The sequence below is a fragment of the Chionomys nivalis genome, chromosome X (genome assembly GCF_950005125.1).
Source record: "Chionomys nivalis chromosome X, mChiNiv1.1, whole genome shotgun sequence".
NCBI lineage: Eukaryota > Metazoa > Chordata > Mammalia > Rodentia > Cricetidae > Chionomys > Chionomys nivalis.
The window spans coordinates 68,424,315-68,452,144 of record NC_080112.1 but is presented as its reverse complement, the minus strand read 5'-3'; the positions used below and the strand labels follow the sequence as shown (position 1 = coordinate 68,452,144).

The window sequence follows — 27,830 nt, the reverse complement described above, 5'->3', positions numbered from 1 at the left end:
AACAAGAGCAGAGAGCTCCCTGCCCCACAGCGCAACAAAACAGAAAGCAGTACACACACACACACAGATACTCTCACTGAAACACAGAGGCAGGGAAGAGGGCAGAGACAACTGAACCATAGCCAGGGGAAGGAGGAAGGGCTGGGAGACTACTAGGGAACCAGCTTGGAGACTCACTTAGAGGAACTAGTGCAAGAAGATCCTACTAATGAAGCACAGTGTAGAAAATGGCATAAGAAAAGCCACCCAGCTCTGCTTCCTGTGACGGAGGGCAGGGGCAGCCAGGGAGGTGGAGGAAGGTCAGGGGGTGGGGGAGATGGGGACAGTCAAATGGCTTTGAGGCGGAGTGTGGTGCCCCTTTCCCCTGCCACTGGGCAAGGCCTTGGGCTGGTCTGAGCCAGGGGTCTCCAGGGCACTTGGTGAGGGGGAAGAGAGGATGGGAGTCTCCAAGGGTCCATTTCCTGGGACCATGTTGTCCCCCTTTGCTGCCCAGTCCTGTTTCCCCTCCTGAGGATGCAGGAGTTAGAAGGTAGTCCTGGGTCTCTCTGGAGCTTAAAGCCTCCACCTTTCTCTAATACATAAGCACATCTGGGAAGGGTCCAGCACCTCTTACCCTCCCCAGCTGAAAAGAGCACTCTAGGGATGGGGCATGTGGCCAGACCCCAAGTGCTGAGGGCCCAAAGATGGAGGACACAGGGTCCAGGCAGAGGACAGGCTGTGAGATATGAGTAAACTGGCAGAGAGAAGGGCTCCATAGGCTCATGAAGCTGAATTGGGATCCAACCACCGCCCTTAGATGAAGAAACCCTTTTTGACTAGGGAGGCGTCCATCCATCCTAAAGCTGGCAAGGTGCAGCTCCTCCTTCCCTTGCCCTCGCCTGTTTCTCTGTAATGCTGCCCCACGGCTGTCCTCATTTACTCATCATTTTGATCTCTGAAAGCCCCTGGCCTGCTCCATAAAGAATCTGGTTCCTGTTCTTGTCAGCTTCCATTGGCTTTTCGGTGCCCAGGCAATGTGGCCTACCTTTTCCTTAGATCAGTGCAGGCCGAGGGCTTCCGAGCCTCACCTCACTCACCCTTTGAGACTGAATGAAGGTTCTCAGCCAAGAGTCAGCAGCAGCACATTACGTATTATCTCCAGGCAGAGGCCTCTTGCCAGTCTCTGAACTTTGTCCAGCAAGGGCAAAGGGTGGCTAGAGAAAGGGACCCGCTAAAAGGTGAGGAGGAGACTAGCTGTCCCTCAGTGGGACAATAGGCCACAAGGTTAGGGATGGGAAGGGATGAATACTCTTTGGTAGGCTGGGGATGGACACGGGTTGGGTTAGGGGAGGCTCATCTCTGGAGAGCTCTGGGGCAACGCCACCAGGTTCTCCTTCATGGAGGCCTGGGCTAGGACAAGATGGGGGAGTGTGGGGACCCAGGCCAGGCCTGACACACTTGGGCTCAAGTCCCTCCTCCCTATGGAGATTGGAAATGAAAGGTCTGTGGCCACAAGGCCAAGATTTCCAGGGCAAGGGCAGCCCTAGGGAGTGTGTGCACCTTCTGTGAGATATGTCCCTCCAGACAGCGGCAGTCCAACATGCGCCCTCAGCCTTCTGGGTTTTGGCTCCTGGGCTCTTTCCCCAGGGGCCTCCTTGTGCACCTCATTCTGATTTGGGGGACCTTTCTTGAGCCTGCCTCAACGCTAATTACCCACCTTCCCAGAGACAGGTGGCAATATTCAACTGTCTCCTCATGCTCTCTGTCCACCTCTCTCTCTCCTGTCTTCTTTCCTTCCCTATCTTCCTTCTCTTTTACCACCCATTCCATATCCAGTTCCAATCCCTCATTGCCTAGGATGGTGGGGCAGCTTAACTGGGGCATCTTACTAGCTGTGGCCCTGTGGGCCTCAGGCCCCCATCTGATGCTTCTCACTGTGACAGGCCCCACACTCAGGGTGCGCTGAAGTGGCAGGAGGGCGACCACACTGTCTGCCGTCACCTGTAGGGATACGGGCAGGAGGGAATTAAGGATCTTGGCAACAAAAGGAATGTGGAGGGGGGAGATCTACTCCCCTCTGTGCCCCCCAACATTCCATGCAGAGATGAGGCTGGGGTAGGCAGCCTCCTTCCCTGGGGTCAGGGCTCTTGGCAGGAGTGGGCAATTCCAGCCCTCACCCCCCCCTTCACTAAGCCCTATGGGTGGGGCTTGGGGGGGCATCTGCTGCTCCTACCTTTTTCTCCAGGGTGAGTTTTACAGCTCCTTGTGGGCCTTCTGGCCATTCTATTGGAGCTGCTTTTAGGGAAGGGGTAGACTGGGGACAATATATGGTCCCCCATTTCTCCCCCAACCCCCACCTGGTCCTACATTTCCCGTGGGAGGTGCTCCCTCCCCCCCAACCTGGGGCAGGGCTGGAGCTGATGTCAGTATGTGGTGGAGGTCACTCTTCTTCTAGGGCGGGCAGTGCCTCCAGCCCCAGTCCCCCGCCACCCTGGCTGCTAGAGAAGGACACTACGGTATGGAGGAGTATAAGAACAAGGACACAGAGCCGGATCCTGCTGGGACTGAGGCAGGAGCCCCCAGAGACCGGCAGCAGGGAGGGTTTGTTGCTGGCACGGTTTGGAGGTTCATGGCGGGGGTGGTAGTGTTGGTACTGTTGATGGTAGTGGTGGAAAAAGGAATGGTGAAATTGCTGGTGGTGGGTTTTGGGGGGCTCAGAGTCCTTGAACTTTTTCTTCTCCGACTCACAGGAGACCCACTGCACGTCACAGCACTTGGTTTCCGGCCGCTTTGGTGAAGTATCAACCAACCCTGCCAAGGGATAAGGAAGGTGTGTGTTGGGGGTGTGCTTTGGGGGATCATGGCTCTGCCTTATCTGAAAGGGGATGTTCAAAGTTGAGGCTCAGGTAGCCCTACTCAAGAAACCCTGCCTTCCAGCCCTCACATCTTCCCTTCTAAGATTTCTTCTTCCAGGGACTACGCGAGTTTCTCCAGAGTGACTTGTGGCTCAGTATGTTCTGAATAGATATGGTCACTCTGGTCTTTTTGTCCTGTTCCATTGGGCCCTATCTCAAATTGGGGACCTGACTGCCCACTCCTCTTGCCACTGATCTCCATCTAGCCTGACTTCCCTTAATGCCCTTCTGTCCCCATGCCCCTAACGTCTTTCACTTCCTTCTTCTTCCCCAGGGCCCTGAGTTTACCTGTACAGATAAAGCCAGGGAGGCCTCCGTACACCATTTCTTCATTGTCAGGGAGGATAAAGGGGCACCGGGTCTGCACCTCCAAGCAGTATTGCTTGCAAGGCACCCAGCTCTGGCATTCCTGTTGGGTCACACTGAAGTATTCTGAGCACAGCCAGGCCTTGTAGACAGCCTGTGGAGGAAAGAAAACAGCATCAGCCCCTGTGTCATGTGGGGGAGGGGTTCTTGTGTCTCCCTGTGCAACTAAGCCAACTTAATCCCAGAGTTTGGAGGAAGCCTTGTTAGAAGTGTCTACATCCCAGCCTAAAATGACCCATTTCATAGCCAGGGCTCTTGAGTTCTCTAATTCACCACCATCAAAAATCTAGAATTGTTGGCCAAAATCACAAAATTAATCCTATGTCAGAATAGAAGGAATGTTCCTAATCAATTCATCCCGCTCTATCATTTTACACTTGGTTCAAAGAGGCGTTTTGACCCCTCTGAGGTTCCGTATATATAATGAAGCAAATCTCAGTTCCATTCAACTTGGTAAACATTTCCTTTGTTGATGGTGGTAAGCTTCTAAGTTCAAAAAAGAGATGAGAGCAATTCATGCTCTACCTCATTGGACTACTTTGGACTACATAGTACGGCACATATGAAAATGTTTTATAAACGCTAAAGGGCAATACAAATGTGAGGGGTTATTTTTAATAAAAACTGGAATCTGCCTTTCCAGGCACCACATGTGTCTTTGAGCTCTACTTAATCCAGGCTCTGTCTTTTTGGCTTCAGCCCTGGTCTGGAGCAGACATCATGGCCACTGCTCCCTTGCTCCTGGAATCTTTCTTCGTGGTTTCACTCCATCTGTACTCTCTTTCCTTTATCTAGGCTACTCTCACCCCAGGCCGATTCTAGTGAGAAAGCTCCCCTGCTCTATACCTTGTCTCTCCTCAAGTCTATACTTCCTCAGAAAAACTTGAGGCACTTAGGGACAGATAATCATTTGTCTTAGGGCTTGTGCTGTGCATTGAAGGGTACTGAGTAGCATTCCTGGCTTCTACACATTAGATACCAGTAGCAGTGTCTCCTCTTAAAGAATGTCCCCAGCTTTAGTCCAATGTCTCCTGGAGGAAGCCAAAGCCACCTTTATGAAGATCACCATAATCTCTCACCTGGATAACAGATGCCTCCCACCCCCACTTTTGCTTGTTCCAATCTACTGTGCGAGAATAAGAGTGGAATCAAGCTGCTATCAAATTATGTTACTCCAGTGCTTCAGGCCCTGAGATGCATTTAGACTAAAAGCCTAATATCTAAGCACAGACTTCAAAGCCCTGCAGACCTCTTGCCCATCTCTCTCCAACCTCATTTTCTATCTCTCTTCAAGCCCATCATGCTGCACAAAGCAGGTTTTCTTTTTCTTGAATGTGCCCTACTTCTTTCTACCTCTGGGCTTGGCACACATGATCTCCTGGCTTGGACTGTTCCTCACCCGACTGTTGATATACATGAACCCTTAACATCTTTCGGGGCTCAGGTTAAATATCCCTTCTGCCGAGTGTCTCCTTCAGTACTCTCATCAAAGGACACAGTCCTAATTATTCTTAACTGTTTATTCGCCACAGATGCTACTTGGTCTGCGTCCTTGTTTTCGTTTCTGTCGGCTCCACTAAACTGTGAGCTGCATATAAGATCTTTATTAACCACCGTGCATTCAATGCAATATACATTTTAAAAATCTCATGACTGAATGAACAGGATAAGTAAATGAGGACAGGTTCCTTCCTCCATGAAAATTCCAGTTTCATAAGCAGACATACCTAACAATCTGTGACATATGATTGATTCCACAACAAGGGTTGAACGGTGGTTCCTGGTAGCTAATAGTAAACTGGGAAAAATTTCAATGAGGAGACAGCAGCTGAGATTGGGCACTATGAATAGGGTTTAATTAGTAGAGTCCTTGCACAGAGTGCACAAAGTTCTTGGCTCGGTCCCCTAGCAAGCCATAAGGTACCTTATGTGTGGTACGGTAATTCATCCCGTATTCAGTCCCTAGAACTGTATAAAGTAGCTATGGCAGTGTGCTTATAATCCCCACATTTGGGAGGTGGAGGCAAAAGGATCAAGAGTTCAAGGCCATCTCTCTCTACATAGTGAGTTTTGAGCTCCTGTATCAAAAAAAAAAAAAGCAGTCAAGACTGGGCTCAAAGAAGGATTTTTAGATAAGATGTGCCAACAAAGCGACAGTTTGAGTGAAGATATAGAGATGAATGAGTACACATGGGCTAGGAGAAGAGAATGGCTTCAGATAATGGCATGGACATCTGAGAGTTCCTTCTAAGTGGTGACCATGATAACAGTGTTTCATCAGATATCTTTGCAGACATGTCTAAGTCTAATGCACGCGTCTTCGGTTCTATTTATACAAACTCCTAAAGGCGAAACAACTGAGATGAGACATATATCCAAAAGGAGGATAGTGGATTCAAAAAGAGAGTGGAAATGAACAGGCAAAGGGAAGAAGCAGGGAAGGAGCTGGAAGGGTAAAGAGGGCAGTAAGGAAGGCGCTTAAGGGCTAAAAGGAAGTGGCAGTGGTATATGTAGTAAAAGAGAAGATCGTAAGGAAGAGGATAATAAAAAGTAGGGGTGCACAGGATGAGAGATGATAGCAATCACCAAGGTAAGATAACAGTTGGGAATAAGAAGAGAAGGAGAGACAGAGATAGAGGGTGTACATGGGGTACACAGGGTACGAGTGAGGTGAAAGTGAGAAAAATGTAAAAGAGAGCAGGAAAGTAAGCTCGGGCAGGGGCAGAAGGGGTAAGATGGAGGCAAGGGGGGATGCTAAGAGAAGGGGTCACTAAAAAGATAGGAGCAAGAGAGCATGGGGAAAGATAAACAAGGACAGGAATAAATGAGAAAGATACATGTTAAAAGAATGTTCGACAGCCGAGAGGAGGCGATGTCTGCTTTCAATCCCAGCACTCAGGAGGCAGAGGCAGGCAGATCTCTGTGAGTTTAAGACCAGCCTGGTCTACAGAGTGAGTTCCAGCACAGCTAGGGCTGTGACACAGAGAAACTCTGTCTCAAAAACAAAACAAAACAAAAACAAACAAACAAAAAGGGTTGACAATTGGACAGAGGAAAGGAGAGGCAGAAGTGAGATAGAAAGAAACTAAAATCTCCAGAGCCAAGGGCCTCAGTACCCAAGAACTCCCTCCATCCCTCCATCTTCTGGGTCGCTAAGTGCCAAGGTGCGTTTCTGTCCACAGCCACAATCCCACTGCAGCAGCCTAGACCAAGAGCCCACCTCACTCTCTCCGTAAACTGTGTAATCAGCCCCCTGCTCTGTGCTCATCAGTGGAGCGGGGGCTCAGAGGACCCTGGGGGAGTTTCCTTGGCTCTTCCAGTCCAGTGTTTCTGCCTCTGGACAAGGAGTTCCCAGTGACGGGCCTGCTCTCCTCAGGGGTGACTGCAATTAGCTCAGTAACAAACTACAGAGTCTGGGCGCTCCCTTCATCTGAGAGGGTGGGGGAGGGAGAAGGGGTGGCCTGACAGTGGGAGTATGGCCTTTCTCCTTAATTAGCCGACCCCCCTTCAGTCCTCACACCCCCAGTTGGAGTCACCATGGCAACAAGTGGGTGAGCAGATTGCCTAGGGAGGACACCAGGCCTGTGGGTGGTGAGGCAGGAACAGGCAAGAAGCTAATGAGGGGAATAGAAGTAGAAGAACCACAGTGAGCGCAGAGGTAATCTAATTCCTAAGCCCCACAGCTGGCCAGCTGAGACACTGCTGGCCCATATGCTTTAAGGTGGCCTGGGGACTGTTTCAGGTGATAGTCTGGCTTACAATGCTACCACCTTAGACTCTGAAACTCTGTTCCCAAGATCCTCCTATATTCCTTGTCCTGTCTCGCCAGTGTGATTGATGCCTGTGCCAGGTGGCTGGCTGGTTGGGACTGGGACATAAGGCCAGCATTGCTCGGGAAGAATAGGAAAGGGCTATAAGGGTTTGTTGAGGTGAGCATTGCAGGAAGAGGAGGAAGTGCCTTAGAACCAGATAAAGGAAGTTGGGAGAACCCTGGAGACCTTTTGCTCTCAGATTCTTAACTCTAGCTATATACCAGGTATATATACCCGCCTGGTTCACATGACATTCAGACCAACAAAGTCAAAATCCCCGCAGACAGAACCCCACACATCTGTAATTAGAAAATGACCTCAAGCAATTTTCGCCATGCAGCCAGGGTTGAGAATGTCAGTTTTACCATTATATAGGTGGAGAAACTGAGGTCTAGCAAGGGGAGAAGAACTTGAGTATAACCACATAAAATAATGGTAGAGAAAGGAACTGGAAACCCGCTTTCATAATTCCAACTCCAGGAATCTTCTTCCTACTGAAAAATTCTGTTGGCAATTGGATCCTCAGCTAGGGGCCAGACACCAGGGCTGGATAGGAGAGGACAGCAACAGGCCTATTCTAGAATTTCAGAATCTTCACATCAACCCATCAGAATGCCTTCTCCATTATGCTCTGTTCTCTGAGTGGAACCATCCTAGATCCTTGAGGGAGCAGGGATAGGAACAAGAGGTAGTTAGGAAACCTTGAACTACCAGTACCCCCTTTTCCCCACCTCAGTAGGGCCACCACAGGTCTCAATCAAGTTCTGGCTGCTACAGCCCAGTTGCTATGGGAACTGGGAGGGGAAGGAAATAGGGAGTAACTAGAGGGAACACCAATTAACCCAAAAAGGAAGCTAGGATGTCTGTCTCACCCCTCCTCCTAGCTGGGCAACAGAACCACCCCTCAAACTGGAGGGGTGAGACAAAGGGGATCCCCACCTCTTCTGGGCCCTGCAATTGTCAGTTTAGGGAGGAGTGGAATGACCCAGCTAACCTTATCCTCAACTTAACGGCTTGTAGCCCTGGCCAGGGCATTTTTGTTCTACATTCCTTTACAAAGAAATGTCTGACTTTATAGAGGATTGTGGCACAGCCACACCCCAAAGTCAGGCCTCAGGGCCAGAAGGTTTAGAGAGAGGAGACCATTGACAGCTCCTAGATTTGGGGCTGGAAAGCCCTCCAAGGGGAAAACTTCAGTTAGTTTACAACCAGGAAGCAAGCAGTTTCCTTCCTGATTTCCAACTCACTTCTCTCCCTAGGGTCTGTTTCCCCATCCAAATCTTCCCCACAGACCCTTTCTTCATGGTTGCTTATTTTCTTAATGTACCCGTGGGACCCCTGGCCAGGAGCCGCAGCTGCAGTGCTTGTAAAAGCAACTCAGCAAGAAGGGCTGAACTTAGGACAAAATCTACGGTCTGCAAAAGCCACAGAATACAAGCTACCAACCTAACCTCAGTTTTTACCCCCAGGGAAACTGAGGTCCATAAAAAAGGAATAACTGAGTTAGAGATCTGAGAGACACCCTGGCTCCTAACTTGATGCCTTCTTGCACAGAATCTATGAGAGAACATCGGATTATGAGAGGGGCTCTACCAGGCAGAGAAAGTGCTTTCCTACTCTTGACTCCAACTGAGTGGGACCAGAACAGAGTAAGGCCAGTGTCAGAGCTTGGATGTGATTCTGCAATAGTCAGCTGGGATTGGTAAGGTCAGAATCAGATTAGAGGCATTACAAGGCAAATCCAGGTTATGACAGGGCTTTGCTTTAGGGTCTATAAGCAACAGCTGTCCTTAGTATGAGCAGTTATGAGTCACGGTGGCCTGGTCTGGCCTGAAGGAAAGGTGGGGGAAAGAGCTAGAGAGGTGGGCGAGAGCCTAAAGCTACTCTGGTGTAGAGGGTCCTCATACTTCCACGCCTCTTCGACCATCTGCTTGAAGGCCGGATGTGCCCAGTCTGGCCAAGGGTGGACTAATGGAGGAGTATTATCCCTAATCTGGGGACAGTTCAGAAAAGGCCTAGATGAGTGATGGCAATTAGATGAGCAGAGGAGGCGAGTGCCTAACTATTCTGTAATGGAAAGGACTGTGAGAGTCATCACTCCACCACATTATCCACCCCATCATCACAGTACAGTGCCATGCAGCTTCTAATCGTAAACACTGTCACAGAGAGCTCCTGCTTTCATAGGTAGCCTTTAGCTTCAGAGAATGCTGGTGATTCATGAAGTTCTTCCTTCTTTGGAGTCAAAAGAAATGCCTTTCTGTGACTTCACCCATGTATCTTACTAGCTCTTCTGGGGCCATATATAACACTTACAGCCCTGTTCCTCGCTTGAGCCAGCTCTTAGGAATGTGTAAATTCTGAATCTAGTCTCTTCATTCATTTGTTCCTACGATAAGCACACCCTGGGTACCTGAGGACCTGGCTCTACGCTAGGAGTTGCAGATAAAGGGGATGAATAGGACAAGATTCCTGTCTCGAGCAAGGGAAACAGCCATGTGAATTAATCAGTATAAGCTTCTGTGTGAAATCACATGTACTTGCCACCATGGTAGGATAAAGAAAAGAATGATTAACTGTGTTTTGGAGGCTGAAGGACAGAAAACACATTTCCATGTAGGGAAGGCTTGAATTAGAACTTGAAGGGGGTGGGGTAGATGCTCAATAGGTGGACTAGAGAGGGAATAAAGTACTCTTCAGGCATGGGAATCAGCAGGCATAATAACCTGCAAGTAGGAAATAATTCTGGGTTCAGACAATGCAGGTAGCTCAGCGTAATTAGAGGGTGTAGATGGGAGGTTACAAAGGAACAGGGGCTGCACAGGAAGGACATGGCCATACCAACATGCCTTGGATACTGGGGAGGAACTAGGATGCTTCCTATAGGCAGTGGAGAGATTTTAATGTGCTAGAATAACCGCTTATTTAAGTATGTTTACTCCTGGCCTGGTGTAATCCCTGCTGCTTGGTAGGCTGAGGCAGGACTATCACAAATTTGAGCCAATCTGGGCAATTTAGTATGACCGTGTTTCAGGGGTTTGAGGAGGTTGCTTATCACTTTTGTAACTAACTTTCCCGACTTCTGTCTGCAAGTGCGGAGGACTGAGTGTTAACATTAAGACTGGAGGCAGGGGGACGAGCTGGACTATTGCAAAGGTCTGAATAAAATCCTATGAGGGCCTTGATTAAGGCAGCAGCGGTACAATTTAACATTTGAGAGTACAAAAAATGTAAGTATTAAAATAAGGTGAATGAGTATTAAAATAATGGATAAATATATTTTATGAGTGTAGGAACCTCTCCTAGCACTGAGGTTAGCAATAATGCACACTAAATGAATGAATGTTAAGATACATTATTAAGGTTTTTGTGAGACTTTAGTTTCACAATGGTTATGAGAATGATCCAACAAAATTTAAAATTTTCTTGCCTGAGGGAAAAAATTGCAAGGTAGGAGTGGACGTGAGAAAAAATGTTAATGAAGTGAAACCGACAGGATTACTTATAGATGCAGAAAACAGCCAAGGTAGACCGGTCTAGGGTAACTACTAGACTTCCAGACTGTGTGGTAAGATGAACACAATTTCATTTTAGTCTTTTAAAAATTGTTCTTTTGAGAGTCTCATATAGACCAAGCTGCTCTCAAACTCACTAAGTAGCCAAAGTTAGTCTTGAAGTCTTGTGATCCTCTCCCCTCTACATCCGTAGTGCTAGGGTCAAAGGCATGTGCCACCACACCTGCTGGTTTTGTTTATTAAGGAAAGAGATGCAGGAGGGGTGTATCTGAGAATGAAGAGGAAGTCAACTTGGAGGCATGTGGCTTTGAGGTCTACTAAATGGAAATGTTAAGGATGCAACTGGACTAATGGCCTGAGCTCTAAAAGAAGGATCTGAAAGTGATGTGGTAGCACATGCCAATCAATAATCCTACCATGTAGTTAGGAGCCAGAACAAGGGCTTACTGCAAGTTCAAGGCTAGCCTTGTCTACATGGTAGATTCAAGGAAAATCTGAGCTACATGAGACTCTATCTCAAAAAACTTAAGCAAAAAATTAAAGATGGGAATCTTGACAAAGATTCCCAAGTCATGGGGAGCTAAGGGGTTAGTCATTAGGAACACAGTAGGACTATGTTTTTTTTTTTTTTTTTTTTGAAGTTGGGCATAGTCAATCAAACCTGACTTGAAGTTACACAGATTACTTCTGAGGAGACAGTTTAGGGGCTGACACATGTTTGCCATATTCTTTCTTCTGCTTCTAACTGTGGAAGCAAAGTTGAGATAGATGATCCCTCTTCCCTATACAGTGATCATTATAAAAAGATGCTTCATCCCTGCTGACCTGTCTTGGGCATGAATCATGGCAAGAAATAACCATTTGTTGTATTAAAGCCTCTGATATTTGGTGGTAACTTTTTATGACAGTGTAACCTAGTGCACCCCAGGTGCTAAGGTGATACAGAAGTCTAGGGAGGAGACAAAGAGCTCCTTTGTAGACAGTAGCCTTGGGGAAACACTAACTTAAGTTCAGGTGGAAGAAAGAAATAAGATGAAGATGGAGGAGTGGTTTAAGAGGTTGGAGGAGAACTGGGCGTGTAGCTCAGTGGTAGACTCAGTGGTAGAATATTTCCCTAGCTTGCACAAGGCTCTGCTTTGAACCTCCAAAGCAATTAGAGGAGAAGAGTAAGAGAGTGGCGTTCTGTAAATTAAGAGAGGAGAGAATGTCAAAGACTGGGGGGTGGGGGTGGGGGTGGGGGCGGCCAGCAGATAAGGATTTCTGTAGGTGAGAACACATTCTTTTGGGTAATTAAGATACAGTCTCCTCACAGTGAGAATGGTTTCAGTGGAGCAGCAGGGGAAGGAACAAGACTGGAGGAATCTTAAAAGGGAATGCAAGAAAAGAAAAGTAGAGGTAAGTATGTGTACACAAAGCTTCCAAGAAGCCAAACATTCCTCCAGGTTTTCCAACCATTTCAAAAGATGGAGTTTTTTAGTTCCTTCTTCTGTATGATCATTCAGCCACAAAAGCCACTGTTGTCTTTTTTTTCTGCAACTGAACACGGTCCCCAGATATGTTTTATTGACACAAAGTGGAAGAGCTATCAGGCTCTCTGTCCTAGAAACTGTTTCTGTTACTGTAGCCTGAGATACCTTTTGCCCTCTGTGGGAATATATCTTAATCTACTGATAACTCATTGCAGAAGGAGAGGGGGAAACTTGCCTCAAGTATAGGACCAAAGAGATGACCTAATTCAAAGTCACAGGATAGAGTCCAAGCTTTCCAATGAGACATCGCTAAGACTTTAGGCTTGTTGAGAACAGAGATCATATCTTACTTTCATGTACATTCTTTTCAGGGTCTCACACGGTCTCGATAAAGACTGGAGGATGTATGCATAAGAAGCTGTTGGCCAAGTACCTGAAAACTAAGCACCCAGCAGCTAGCCCAATGTGAAGACCTCCAAGAAAGGGAAAAATGAAAATAATGGGTTATGAATATGTCTTCATGGATTTTTACAGTGAATGAAGAAATTGGCAATATGTTAGCAAAATGTCGAAGAAAACCAAGCAAAGGGGAAATAAGTGGCTATTGTTAACTCCAAGAAATCAAATTGACCAAGGAATGAAATATTAATCATACAGTCTTACATTGGTAGATGTAAACAATAGTTATAAAATTAACAATGTAAATAAGTTAAACTGCTAGAATCAGAAATTTGGATGCACCAATATTAGACGTATGAAAGGAAGAAAAGTGTGTGCACATATATGGTGCTGCCCGTAATAAGAGAGCTAAATCTTCCTCTAACCAGATTTAAAAAAAAAAAGTCAATAGATAATTTAAAACAGAAAAAACGAAATAGCATATTGACGTGCCAGTTAGGAATGTGAAGAAATATTAGCAAAACAACAACAAAAACAGCCAGAAGAATAAGAAGTATTTAACACTCAAGAGTGAGCTCAAGGGTGAAACACAGGCTACTGTTTCAATGACAAGCATTCGTTCATATTTACATATTATCAAAAGGATATACACATGCACAAACATACACATGTTGTGGACTTTTGTCTGCTTATATGTGTATGTACACAGGAAAAATCAAGTAGCATTGCAATATTTGCATAGCATTCAATACTGTGGTTGCAAAAACAAACGCAACCAGGAAAGTTTCAAGTCTTTAACTCTGAAAAGCAAATTCAGGAGCCACTGGAAACATACACACATACATGTGCATCGTGACAGTAACTGAAAAGTATGAACATGTATTACTTCGATAAAATGAAAAAATAAATAAAAAGAAACTCATCTGCAGTCAAGAGCCTCAAAAACAACAAAGCAAAATACCAAAGACTTGATATAACCGACGTTGCCAGACTCAGTCCACATGACCCTTCCCCAGAGATCCTGGGTCATCTACTCCATCACGAGTGTCTGGGCTCTGGGCTCCATCCAGGTTCACTTAACAAACTAAAGAGCAAACAAGGAGTCTTATAGACAAAAAGGGAAGCTAAGATGGGCGGGGGGAGTTTCTGAGGCTTTTTTGCACAGTGGTTATGCTGGTCACCACAGGAATAATACTAGTGTGACACAGGCAAGTACAGCATCTTTTGAGTTGCACACACTCCTCTCTCTGCAGCACACTTGTTTTTTTTTTATTTGTTTGTTTGTTTTTTCCAGAAAGCTATCTTCACCATCACTTAGAGCACTGAAAAACCAACTCCCTTCTCCTGCCTCCCTTCCGTCCTCCAGGTAGATGATAGGCTGGGAAGAACAGAGACCTGGTCAAAGGTGACTATGGCCATTCTTTTGCTATACTGTGAATCACAGACTTTAGAAGACCCTTTTCTCTCTCCCCACCTGCTACCTCACCCACGTAGACAGGTCTTTATGCACTTACTAAAATGTCTCCAGTTGCCTTCTAGCTTCTAATTCCCACTCCCACCCCAGACACTTTACCTTTTCAAACACTACTTTTTCCTCCTCCTCAGCAGCCCACCTCAGTGTTGAGAATTTCAACTGGGTATTAAGCAATTGTTTGGACTAAGCACATCTAATTAAGATGAGAAAATAGCTACCATTTATTAAGTGCTTACTGTATGCCAAACTCTATTCTAAGTATTTACTCCTGACATTTATTAACTCATTGATTCCCCATAATCACCCACTGAGAGACAAACAAATCTTTACAGATAAGGACAGAGAGGACCAGAGAGTTTAAATAACTTATCCAAGGCTCATAACCAATGATAATCATAACAGTGGTTAGCATTTCTTGAGTACCTTCTACCACAAACTCACTGTAAGAAATTAGGATGATGTCTGTCCTTCAAGCCTCACAATGACTCCATTTCTTAGTTTTGAAGGTTAAAAGTGGGGTTCCAAGTGAGAGCAAAGACTACATTAAAGGCTAGCAAAGAGGGCGGCCTGAGGAGAGAGTTCAAACTCCAGGATCCACTTTGTGGAAGAAGATAAGTGGCCCCCAGAAGTTGCCCTGGTGTGCTGTTAGATGTGCAACCCCCATTCACACAAATCAATATAATTTTAAAATGTAAAACACATAATGCAAGGACTGGCACAGCAACCGCTCTATAGAGAGCCCCTGTACTTCAGTGCGCCAGCTCTTCTATACCAACCATACTGCCCTGGGGACAGTCCCTTCAGTTTGTCACCATTCAACTCTGTTACTCAAATGTCTTTTTGGTGTAGTTTCAGGCCCTTTTGAGAAGAGGTTTCTAGACTTGGATAGAGAATGATTCTCCAAAATCATTCTATCCATCCCACTTCCTGTAGAAGTAGAGTTTGATCTGTAAGTGGGTGCGAGGGAAAGGACATTCGGATTCTACAAGTGATCACTTCTGCTCCCTGTCAAAGCACTCCAGTCGGACTGGAGATGTAGTTCAATGGTAGAGCACTTGTCTAGCCAATGCTAGGCAATAATTCAGAATTATTGCAAACCAATAAACATGAAGCAATAAAAGAGTCCCAAAGTATTCCTTTCCCCTCTTCCCCTACACATATGCACAATTAGTTCAGGCCTGGAAGCTGTCTCTAGTAGACATGTTTTGTTGCCCCTAGGGCATGAGTTCTATTCCCCTCCCCCCCAGTCCTACCATCTGAGGGCTTCTGGGAATCTGGAATAGCCTTGTCCTGGAACACTCAAATGTCAGAGACCAGAGAAAAGGTGACATCTTATGCACCCCACATAATTGCTCCTTTCCCACAAATATTCTTCATCAAGAAGCCTTGACTCTAACAGATGGGCAGTCAAAACTTGGTTCTGGTCCTGGTTCTGCCTCTGCCAATAACTAGCTGTGTCAACTTAGACATATCACTGGAAACGAGCTATGACCATTAATTTGCTTATGACTATGAGCCAACTACATACCCCCACCCCCACCCCTGAGCTGCAACTTGAATCCGAGAAGATGGTTGCTAAGTAAGCCGCATGGGTGGTGGGAAGTTGGAGTCAAACATCTTTACCTCAAACAGGCCTGCACTCAAAATCCCAGGTGTGCTCTTGCCAGTAATAAAAGCACAGGCAAGGTTGTGGACCTCCCCGACCCACCCTTTCCTGATAAACAAGCTGTGTCCTGCTAAAACAACAGCCTCTCTGTAAATGATGTCTCCAAAACAAAAGTAGAAAGCTTTATCCATATGCGCACTAGCACAGATTGAGTAGTAGTGCTGTCTGCCAACCTGCAGTTTCCAGCTCCAACTCCATGGGCTAGATGACTCCAAGCCATTTGACTACTCTGCCACTGTAGTGCCCACTGCAGAAAGGGAACGGTGTGTGCACACTTCACAAGGCCTGCATAGAACTAAGGAAGATGAAGGACGTGACTGACATGGCTGGGATGGTGCCCTTCTGTTTCATTCTCTCCTTTCAGCTCTAATATCCAAGCAGCAAGTTCTGCAAATCTGCCACAAATGTGATCAGAAAAAGGGTAATATCATTAATCCATAAGAAGGGGAGCAAACAAATTGTTAATAAAAACAGAAAACATGAACTAGCAATTCACAAACAAGCATTACAAATGACTTATAAACAAGAGAAACAAATGTCTAACCAAAAGAACGCCAACCAGAAGCTGAGGTTAGATCATTTTTCAAGCAAATTAGCCTCACATTTTTTGTTGAGGGTATAAACTAGAATAATCTAGTAATTTGAAAGAGATTTAGTAATCTATGCCCGTAGCATTACAGAGGTTAATAATGTGATTCTGTAAGTCTAGTTTTAAACTTCATTCTGCAGAATGGATGTTTATACTTCCATTTGTATGCAAAACAAAGAGTCTTTTTGTGTAGTTGTTTATGTAAGCTTACTGAGAAGGAGAGGATATACACAAAATTGTTAACATTCGCGACCTTAGGGCAATGGAACTAGGAAAGACTGAATAGGGGGATTATTAACGTTCTCTTTCTAAATCTCCATATTGTTAGATTTGATAAAATAAGCATGCATCATTTGTGATTCAAAAACTCAGCAAAGAACAGGAATAAGGAAAAAGAATTGAAACTCTTTATTAGCAAAAATCATAGATTGGAAACAAGTCTATGACCAAAGATATCCACCACAGGATTATTTATAATTGTAAAAAGGAGGCAGTAATGTAAATATCTAATGGTACAGGGCCTGTTAAATCAATTATGTAACTTGTGACAGAATATCATCCACTCATCAAGGATGGAGCTGATGAATATTTAAGTACATGGAAAGGTACTCAGAGTGCCAGCAAGTTAAAAAGACCTACAATAAAATATTAGGGGACCATGTGGCCACATCAATATGGGTATTATTAAAAGAGCCCAGAAAATCACAAGTGTTAACAAAGATGTAGAGATTTGGACCCTTGCTCACGTCACTCCTGGTATGTATGTAAAATGGTGCAGATTGCAAAATGTAAGAATGGAGTGGAAAGTGACACAGATGCTCTAGAGACCTGGGAGGCGGTCACTCAAAAAGTTAACTATAAGCTGGGCACAGTGGCGCATGCCTGTCACGTCAGCACTTGAGGCTAAGGAGGGTGGATCCCGAGTTCAGGGATAGTCTAGGCTACATAGCAAGACCTTTTCTCAAAAACAAACCAATAAAATTTCAGTAATGAATTATCATGTGGCCAGTAATTCTTCTCCTAAATATACTCAAAAGAAGTGAAAACAAGTACTCCAATATTAGTAGAACAATATTCATAACACACATTATTCACAATAGTCAAAAAGTAGAATAGTTCAAATATCTACTAAGAAATAAATGGATAAACAAAATGTGGCATATGTACACAGTGGAATATTATTCAGCCATAAGAAGAAATGAAATACTGATAGATGCTAAAACTTTGAAGAACCTTAAAAGCATAATATAATATAATAAGCCATGCACAAGGACAAATGATGTATGATTCCACTTCTGTATGTTATCCAGAAAGTCAAGTTAAAAGAGATAGAAAGCAGATTGTTGGTTTCCAGAGAATAGAGTGAAGGAGAAAAGAGGAATTGTTGTTTAACAGGTAGAAAATTTGTGTTTGGGAGAATGAAAATGCTTTAAAAGTAGTAATGAAATGGAAATGTACTCAATGCCATTTAATTATATCCTTGAAATGCTAAGTTCTGTTATGTATACTTTATAACAATGAAAAACCCCTAAATGTCTCTAGGTCCTTTTCTCTACTATAGTTCTTATTTCTAACAGTTCTCAAAGACTGTATTTTTAATAAGCAAGGAAAAATAAAGATTTTGAGTCTATTATTTGAAGAACCAACTAATTTTGAAGAATTAACTTGAGTTGAAAACTGAACAGACAAACTTCACCTTTCTGAAGTTAGCTGGGTAGATGTGCTAACTGCTTCAAACCAAGAAGGATGGAGACACTGGAAACGTTCACACTACCATATGCCCTTGTCTCATGCAGAATGTTATGGGCCACCTCTTTCTTTCTGTTTCCAAGGCAAAGACAAGGCATCTCAGACTGGGGACTCAACAAAGTCCTGGCATGGGAACTGGACATCCAGAGTCCAGGCAAGACATCATCTGGCTTTTAGGTGACAAGATCTCCCTGCATTTGTTTTCTCTTTTGGTTCTGCCAGCTACCAGTGTGTGCTAGGGATGGGATGGGGCTCCAGCAGGCATTAGGCCTGTGTAGGGCACTTTCTCCTTTTCTGTTCTCTGGCGGATACTTCCAGTAGACTGAGACTGGAAAACTAACAGATATACCTTTTCTTAAGATATGTGGAGCCACGGTCTTCCCTTCTTCTTTACTAAGCCTGCAGACAAGGAAGGCACAAACCTCCCCTCTTCCGATCTTCCTGTTACTATCCTAAGAGGACACCTCAGTGATTCCACTGGGTCTTCCTTTGAAATCAAATTTTAATTGATTTTTTTGAGAACTTCCTACACATGTACTGTATTCACATCACTTCTACCCCTCCTTCATCCTATAACTCCTCCCGTGCTATCCCTACTCCCCAATTTATGACCTCTTTAATTATTATTGGCACATACATACACATACACATATAGAAATCTGCTAAGCCCATTTAATGTTGTTCCTATGTTTATGTGTTTAAGGCTGACCACTTGGGATTGGATAGCCTATCATGAGGCAAAATATGGCTGCCAAGAGAGGGAGAAATCTGTTGCTGGTTCTTAAGGACAAGAAACAGTTACCTTGAACAAAGGGGTTTGCTGGTGAATCTGAGCTACTCCAGAGGGTACACTAAGTTTCCAATAGGTTCTGCCAAGCCTCCCATATAGCCAGCCCAACTTCTCACCACAGTCTATTCATAGCTAGCAGGGCATTGCCTCCAACAGCTGACAGACAATATTAACGTCTTCTTTATACATTTGTGCACTGGGAAAGAACAAGGTTTTTTAACCCAGCTCCCTGTCCTATGTGACTTAAGGAGGTCATTTCTTCTTGCCGAACCTCAACTATGACATTTGTAAAATGGGGATAATAATGGTGCTTTCCTGCTAGGAATATTGTCAAGATTGAGTTCACACACACACACACACGCACACACACGCACGCACGCACACGCACACACACACACATTGTCTAGGTTTTCAAAAGCTTGACTTTTGTTTTTTTTTTTAAACTTCCTTTTCTTATCCCTTTCTTCTTTGGAGCCAGCTGGACTCATCTTTTGGCCCAAAAACTTGTGGCTCAGATTCCAGATCCCATTTCCAGAATCCATTTAAACAAGAACTTTGGCTGTGGGAACCCTTCTCTTTTTGTAGTAGCTCCTTCTTGCCACAAGCCTAGCCCACTGAATGCCCTCACTTTCCCCTCTAAACCCTACCTGACAAGGCCTCAAATTCAGGCTTCTCTGAACTCTCTCTTCTGAGCATGAACAGAACACTGATATGTCATTCCTTGAATAGATCCTGGTCTGTACCCTGTAACCACAGGGATGTAGGCGTAACCATTTTCCAGGGTCCTACCTGACCATTGTTGAATGTGTTTGTGGGCCCCCAGATTGTGCAGAGTCCCCAGAAGGAGGGGTGGCTCCTAGCATTCAGCACACACCTGCAGCTGGCATGCCACATGACTGAGAGGAGCTGAGGGTCAGGTTAGTTGCCCACTCTACAGAAGCATGATGCAGGTAATTAGCCTTGGCGCATGGGGCTCACAGAAGATCTGTCCCAACAGTGAAGTTTTTCTAAGACAACCCCAAACCCCTGAGTCTCAGGTGTTGGCCTACATCCCCAACCACATACAGTAGAGCGGGTGTACTTTTCTCTCAGGTACTAATGTCTACAGAAGGTACCAGCACACATTCACATAGTTTGGGAGCACCCTTCCAGCCTTCTTGACGTAGTCAAAGATCCTTGACTCTCTTTTGATCTTGGTCCCATCACTTCTTTTCTTTCCTCATCCCCACCCCATGTTCAGTGGACACTTCCAGCCAGAACAATATTGGGTGGTGGGTTGCTGGGCACTTTTCCTCCCTCTTTACTTCCTACAACCCCATCTTCAGGAGATACCAGTACACCCTTCCTGAAGGTTAATGGTGACTATAGTAGTCAGGCCACCAGCTTGTAGGAAAGATGGGAAGTAGCCATGAAGACTAAGGGATGTGTGTACCTGTGTGTCTATGTATTTGAGTGTGTGTGCATGCCCTGTATATATATATATATATATATATATATATATATATGTGTGTGTGTGTGTGTGTGTGTGTGTGTGTGTGTGTGTGTGCGCGCGCGCGCCCTGTGTGTGTGTGTGCCCTGTGTAGACTGGAGAAAGGGGAGAAAAAGGACAAGAAAGATCAGAGGAGAGGATGGAGGGGGAAAGGGGCAAAAGAAGAGAAGATTGGAAGATGAAAGAAAATCAGGGCAAGAAGCGAAATGGAGCGAGGGAGATAAAGTGTGAGTAGAGTGTGAGGGATGTAAGGGGCGAGGGGGCATGGAAGTGCCAAGGGCAAGAAGTATGGTGCCAAGGAGGGGAGGCAGAGAAGGGTGTGAAACCCACAGTAGAAGTTGGCAGGGTTGGGAAGGTGGAGGTAGATGGAGAGTGGGATGGTGCCATTCAGCTGCTGGAGATCAACAAAGTGGGGCAGGAGGTAGTCAGGCCAGGAAGACAAGGGTTAAGTTCTGGGATAAAGCAGAGGTGAGTAGATACATGGATGAGGGTTAGTGTGGTGTGGGATGTGGTTTGGGAAGGGTTGAGGGTCATAAAACACTGTCCGGTTAGCGCTCACTGAAATCTGGATAGGAATGTTGAGCCTGGCCTACGATGTAGGCAGAGCATAAGGGTTGGAGTGGAGGGTGTGGTCAGGATGTAGGTCAAGGATCTAGAGGTGTATTTCAACAGGTGACTATGTTGTCACTCCCAGCTGTAATTTATTAACCCTTGTCCCAGCTGCAAGCTTTGCCTCTTCTCTGTGCCTGCTCTGAGATGCTGCGCCCCTGACCTCTCCTAGATCTCCATGTGTGATGATGAGACAACTGCTCTGGATCTGGAGGCCCCGCCCCTAGGGCCAGCCTTGCTGTGAAATCCCAGGAGGCTGCTTATTAATGTCTTCCTTTTCCCTCTGCCTCCAAACAGGGGCCGGGGCCCCCTTTCTGGCTTTAAGAGTTCTAGGCCAGAGAGAATGCCTGGACAATAACAAGAACCACCACTCGACTTAAGACTCCTGCCCTTTGCCCAGTACTTCAAACCCCTTGCCTTTAGTTCCCATTATCTCCAGTGTTAGCCCTACAGTCCTGCTTGGCAGGAAAGCTGTGGCAGGTGGGAGAAGAGAAGGCAGTGAGGCAGAAACAGCTGCCAGGCCGGACTGGAGGAAGAGCAGGGTCCCAGTGGGTATGGGCAGAAGGCAAGGTGCTGGCTTTGGCAGTCCACGCCATCTCCCTTAGTTGGGGTGTTGAGGCCAAACCTCTTTCCTTAGCCTCTCCCATCCAACGCTGTTGATCAGGGAGCAGGCCCTACTTTAACTCCTAACCTTTGTTCTGAGGCAGACCTTTGAGGTCACCTGATCCAATTCCTTCCTCCATGCAAATAGAGTCCTCCGGTCATCGCTGTGGCATTTCACCCAGCAGTTCACTTGTATTGAGCCAGATACTTCCTGGGGATAGGAGTTCTAAGGCAGTCTGTTCCTTCTCACAATGAAAACCAGAAGGGAGAGTGTCTGATGTGCTAAGCCTAGATGCTGTACAGACTTCTCATTAATACTGAACTTACAGAGCTTTCCTAATGAATAAGCCCCATCTGACAGATGAAAAAGTGAGGCTCAGAGACTTGAGGTTCATAGGTTCAAGGTTACACTTGTAAGAAGAGAAATCTAGGTTGGAATGCAGGAATTTCTGTGAAGTCCCTCGGGGTCAATCAAGACATGCATGCAAAGACAACCCTTTTGAGGCATTAAATCTGAGACCATACCTTCCTGAGCCCCCTCTTTCCCAAGTCAAACTCCTTTAACTCTCTCCGGGGAATTCAGGTTCTAGCCTCCTTCTCAACCCCATCAGTTGATCCGTCCCAGTATCAAACACGCAAGCTGCCCGGTGGGTGTCAGACAGTCTGGAGTGGATCGGCACTAGCCCATCCTTCCACAACTAGCTGATTAGTGCAGCTAATGGCTGCCAAAAGAACTGATGATGTCCCTCCTCTTGGCCCTCTTGGCCTTCTTGGAGGAAGAGCTCTGAGAAAAGAAGCCAGAGTTTGCTCCCATACCCTCATTCTGCTCACCCTGAGTGTTCTAACAGGGAGGAGGAAAGAGACAGAAGTGGGAGAGGCAATCAGCAGCAGGCAGGGGCAGGGCAAGATTAGGAGGATGGAGATGTGGGAGGGGATTTGTATGGTAACCCTGGGCAAGGCCTAGGGAGTGACAGTGTGTGCGTGTGCGTGTGTGTGTGTGTGTGTGTGTGTGTGAAGGAGGAGGGGATTCATGGGGAAATAAGGAAGTATCATATCATCCTCAGACTTAGGAGAGGCCAGTATGGGGATGGGCATTGCCTCGGGTTAGCCTCATCTCTGTTATGCGAGAGGAAGTCAGTCGCACATTAAGGAAATGTTGCAGCTGGTACTAAATTGGGAGGTGTCACAGGCAGCAGCGAGGACAGATATGATTCTTGGGGCCCTGTGTGGCCCAAAACAGGGGCAGACATCTCAGAGGCAGAGAAAGGGGTTTCTAGGGTCACGTAGGAAGAATCTGACCAAGGCACTTAGAACAAAAGCCCTGGGAATAGGGGGTCATTTGGCTCAAGAACCAGTCTCCAGACTTGGTTTACAGATGTAGAAGAAACCTTCTTATCCTCCTAGGATTTCAGATTGTCACTTCAGAGGATTGTAGGTATGGGGCATTATCCCCACAGGATCCCACTTGGGATGTGGGCTGGAAAGGAGGGCTCTGAGCTCAGGGGAAGGCTTAGTATGGGTGAAGAAGGCCTGTGAGAAAGTGGGGTGAGTGGCTGAGGAAATGGGGATCAAACTGCCTTTCCCTTTCATCCCATCAGAAAACGGGACTAAAGACTACAGGTTTGGGCCTCAGCTGGAGGAGAAAGCTTTGGAAGAGGTGGGAAACACAGAGGAATCAAGGAGTTGCCACAGCCCTGTTGCCAGCATAAGACAGGAAGAGCAGGAGAACTCTCACTCAGCTGGAGAGGAATGAGCCAGGAGAGAGGGCCTGGGGAACTTGATAGGAAGCCAGGGCAAAAGCTAGGGTTTAGCATGGGAACAGGGAGCTGGAGTGCTGGAATTCCTGCTCGTTGCTGTGGGGCAAACTGTATGACCTATATGTACCTCAGTTTCCTCATCTGTAAATGGAGGTAACAAACGTGAACGACTGAAACATTACATCTAAGCCAGGTGTTAGATTCTTAGTACAAAATGCTACTAGCCATGCATCCCCATGTAAATATCACAAAACACTCAAGACTTTGGCAGGACAAGGATATTTTTCCTGCATTACAAATGAGGAAACGAAAGATTAGACGAAGTGAAGTAATGCGCCCAAAAGCAAGCTGCTAACTAGCCCTCTACAGCGGTGATAAGACCTCCAGAATCAGAGCGAACCACTGCCTCCTCGGACACCAAACTGCTTTGCATCAGCAACCAATGCGAGGGATTTTAATTCAGTGTGAGGTCAGATGGAGCTTGGAGCCAACTACAGCAGGAAGAAAACCCCATAGAAAAGTTGTGCCATGGTTTTCATTCATTTTGGATATTGAAAAAGAACGGTTGTGGCTATAGGCTTGGAAAGAGGACTTCAAGATATCATTTATTCTGTCTGCTAGGGGACAATATCTCTGCTCTCACCGAGGGTATGTCGGTGGCAGGCAATTAGAGTTCGTGTCTCTAGCTCTGTATGACAAAATGTATCTTTCCTCATGTGATTGTACGCATGTCTCTGACACCATAGGGAGATGTATGTGGCATGGTGCCTGCTTTGACAGCACTGCTTATGAAAGTGGCAACCTCACTGTTTCTCTGGATGACTTGGTCTGGAGTATTGCTGGTGGTGCATGGCTGTGTATGTCTGTCTCTCTGTCTGTACACCTTTAAGAAGTGGAATATCTCATTTGGTAGTGTGAGTGAGACAGTGAGTCAGCTGAGGCTGAGCGAGGCGGGAGGAGACTGCTAGGTTACGAGAATAGGAAAAGGAAGAAGGAGAAAGTGAAGTCAGGATCTAGGAGCTACTCCTTCCCTCCCCAGTCCTCCACCCCAAATCCCTAGGGGGCCCACAGAGAACAGCAGATCCTTGTAGAAGTCCACAGGAGCAATGCTTGTGGGAAGTGCTTGCTGCCCCTTCTCCAAGCCTGGGGAGGAGACAATCTAGACCAGGGGGCAACTGCCTTACTCTCCAGCTAGTGGCCCCCAGCTACAGAATTTATGAGACCCACCTGGTCTCGTTGTCACTTGACCTTTTTGACCTTGCTGTGCTCTTTCTTCCCAAAGCAGGCCACCTGGCCAGGCAGGAAAAAATACAGGGAAGCAGCTTCAGGCCCCAAATGTGCACAGCCCCACCTACCTACTATACAGAAAAACCCGACTGAGGGTCAAGAAATTTCTCAACACCCAGTTCTTCCGGAGGAAAGTCTCTTCTACAGTTGTTTGCCCCCTGGTTTCCTCTAGATGCCCATCCCTAGCAGCCAGAAACCCGGCTTTTCTCGTCACTAGCCAGGAGCCCTGGGAGTTTTGCTTTGTGTTGCACCAACCTTCCATGGCCCCTCCACAAGCTGAAAAGCCCTGTTCCCCCGTGCGTTCTCTCATCAGAATTCAGAAGCCTACAGGTTCCCTCCTTAAGAGAGGACAGGCATCCCTGGGCTCCCCTGTTTAGGATCTGGCCAGTATCTTGGGTTGTATAAGGTCAACAGTGTGGTGTACCCTGTCACCAGGCATGGTCTGGCTTCTCATCCATTGGCAGGAACTAAAGGGTGAGGATTAGGTAGTCAAATATTCTTCCTCTTGCTGTACACCCCCCTCCTTCACGGCCAGTTCCAGAATTAATTCTAGTCGAGGAATGGGGTTTAGGGCCAACCAGGATGCTGGAGACTGGGGAGCACACTTCCAATCTCCCCTCAACCACTTTGTCAGTCCAGGGCCCCGCTCCCCCCTCATGCGGGAAGGGAAGCAGTGCACCAGAAGCTCCAGCCTTAAAAGGTTCAAACCTTAAACTCGAAGAAGTTGACCCGAATCCCTACGGGTCCTTCTCTAGGGAGGGGTTCCAGGTGACACAGTGCTACACTGGGAATGGTGGGAGTGGTGCGACGGATAGAGAGGGAGACCCTTTTTCCCCCTAGTCCCACTGCCACAGAAACTGCCTTGAGCCAGGTAGTTGTCGTGGCGTGGGTCGTCAATCCCTACCTTGCAGCCTTTTGTGCAGGACCGGATAGAGTACTCTTTTGCCTGCAAGTATTTATGCATCACGAGGTCGAACTCATCATATTTTTCCTGAGCATGTCGGTCCAGTCGCTGGTACGCCTCGATGCAGTTGTTACATACCTCCCAGGTCCCGGAGCCCGGGCTGGCCATTACGGCCAGCAGGTCCCCCAGCAGGGTGTCCAGACTGCAGTCCAGTCTTTCTGGGCGGTCCATGCCAAGCAGCAAGTCCCAGACCGTGTAGGTGTCGCAAAAAGAGAGAGTAAAGTTCCGAAAGTGGCCTTTGAGCAAGTTCTTTTTGGCGGGGGGGAACTCAGCCGGGGTACGGGAAGGGGCATCAGGGGGCCGCAGAGGGGGAGCCGGGGTGGTCGGTTCAAAAAGTCTCTGCAAATATTCCAATTTGGTGCAAGCTGCGTCCAGCCCCGTGGGCTCTGGGACACCACCGCAGACCGGCCCGGGGCCGACGGCGGGGGCGGCTTTGGTCAGGTTGCTGTATCGCGGGCCGCAGGTGCCCGAGGACGCGCTGGACTCGCCTGGCGACGGCGGTGACAGCGGCAACACCGCGCGAGGAGGCACCCGCTGCCGCTCGCGGCCGGCCCCCCAGGGCGGCCGCATGGTGCTGCTCACCTCCCTGGCCCGGGGCCGGGCCCCCGCGCACAGCCACAGATGGTCAGCGAGCAGCACGGTGAAGAAGAGCAGGGACGCCAGGGACAGTCGCCATCGCTGCGCCCGCTCAGAATCGGCGCAAGGTTTGTCGCTCGACCTGGGAGCCCAGCAGCAGCAGCAGCAGCAGATACTCAGCGCGGCGGCATCTTTCCCGGGCCACATCCAAGCGCCCCTGAACATATTTCAGGGGGGTTCGGGCTGGAGGGAGTAGGTGGGCGCGAGGCCGGACGGCCGTCTCGGAAGGGCGGGCTGCGCACCGCTCCGCGCTCCTCAGCGCCGTCCGGGCTCTACCTCGGGGGCTGCATGGCGAGGCAGGCTAGCCAGCCCGGGGGGACCCCGCTCAGATCGGAGTCGCGGGGCGCTCTCGGGTCGTCTCCGCGCCCCTCCCGCGCTCCCTCGCTGGCAGCCGGGGCGCCGCCGCCCGACCCGCTAGGCGCAGCCCGCCGTCGCGGCGGGGGGCGGTGCGGGGCACTGGGGCGGTGGCGGCTGTGGCGGCAGCGCCGCACTCCTCATAGTGTCGGGCCCCTCGGCTGCCCCGGGATCCGCGCCACTTCACTCCGTGCCACCGGTGCCCTCCCCGGCTCGCACTCCGTCCCGGCCGTCTCGGCTCAGCAGCGCGGCTCTGCGCCCCTGAGCGCCGCCGTGCGGGCCCCGCCGCGCTCCGCTCCGCTCCACTCCGCTCTGGTCGCCCGCGCCGCTCCTCTCCCGCCCGTCTGCCCGCTGCCCGCTCCGTGCAGCTCCCTGCCTCGCTCGCTCGCTCGCGCTTCTTCTAGGCCGGCCCTTCGGGCTTTGCTAGGGCTCTGGCCGTCCGCCGGGGCCGGTCCCGGGTCGCCTCTGCTCCTGTCTCGGCACCCGCGGCTCCCGGAGTTCCGGCTCGGGCGGGCCACCTGGCTCCCCGCAGCGCCCCAGACGCCCGGACGCGGACGCCCCGGCTTTACTTAGTGCGCCTCTCGCTTCCGCCTCTGCTTCGCACCGCTGTGGCGGCCGCCCAAAGGCATGGCCCCGTGGCTCCCGCTGGCCATGCCCCCTCAGTCTGTCGCCATCTTCCGCTGTGCGGAGAACACCTTGAGAGCCCGTGTGCGAGTGTGTTTGGGGGGGAGCAGGGCGGAGAAAGAGGCACCGGGAGGAGGAGGGAACGGGACTGGGGCCCCGACTGCGCCTGCGCCTCAGGACTCCCCCCTCCCCAACCCCAGCCCCCGCCGGCCGCAGCCTGTGCTGTTTGGGGATGTTTCCAGTCCACCCCCAACTCCATTCACTTCAGCGCCTCCGTTCATCCCACCGCTCCCCGCGTGCACACGCCACACGCTGAGTCCCAGGCCTGGCGCTCCCCTTCCCCCCACCAAGCCGGCGCCCGCCTCCCTCCCCAGGACCGCCCCTCGCTCCCCCCGAGGGCTAGGGGACTTCTGAGGGTGATTCTAAGAAGCAGGAGGCATCTCCTTAGGTTCTTGCTACCTCTCTGGGTAGCGTTGCCCTCGTCCTCTTGACTAGGGGACACTGGAGCCGGTTGCGGATCGGACCGGTCCGGACTCCCTAACTCCACTGACGCCCTCACTGTCCTGCCTGAGGCCAAGGCTGCCCTGGTGCTGAAGGACAGCTCCCAGTTTAGCTGCAGAATAGTACTGAGCGAGGAGTGTGTCCAGGAAGAGGCAAGGCAGTGCACTAAGACCAGTAGTAGTGGTGGGGTGTCGGTTTTTTTTTTTTTTGCCCTTAGGAAGATTTCAAGCAGCCTCCCCCAAAATCCCGTCCTAGCTTCCTGGCTCCCCCTACAGGCTACTGA

At 48.2% G+C, this 27,830-nt stretch overlaps 1 protein-coding gene across 1 annotated transcript; it reads right to left on the bottom strand.

Moving 5' to 3' along the window:
* Positions 1-26,233, bottom strand: Nalf2 (NALCN channel auxiliary factor 2). Its single transcript, XM_057759967.1, has 3 exons — positions 25,373-26,233; positions 3,183-3,354; positions 1-2,790 (listed from the first exon to the last, which is right to left on the bottom strand). The coding sequence occupies exons 1-3, from the start codon at positions 26,231-26,233 to the stop codon at positions 2,420-2,422; spliced, it is 1,404 nt and encodes a 467-aa protein (XP_057615950.1). The 3' UTR covers positions 1-2,419.
* Between the last annotated feature and the right edge of the window lie 1,597 nt (positions 26,234-27,830).

Excerpts from the sequence above, each read along its gene's own strand:
- Nalf2 (XM_057759967.1), bottom strand. The coding sequence starts at position 26,233 with ATGTTCAGGGGCGCTTGGATGTGGCCCGGGAAAGATGCCGCCGCGCTG. Across the intron at positions 3,355-25,372 it reads CCTGCACAAAAGGCTGCAAG|GCTGTCTACAAGGCCTGGCT; the intron begins GTAGGGATTGAC and ends TTTCCTCCACAG. Across the intron at positions 2,791-3,182 it reads CCCTGGCTTTATCTGTACAG|GGTTGGTTGATACTTCACCA; the intron begins GTAAACTCAGGG and ends ATCCCTTGGCAG.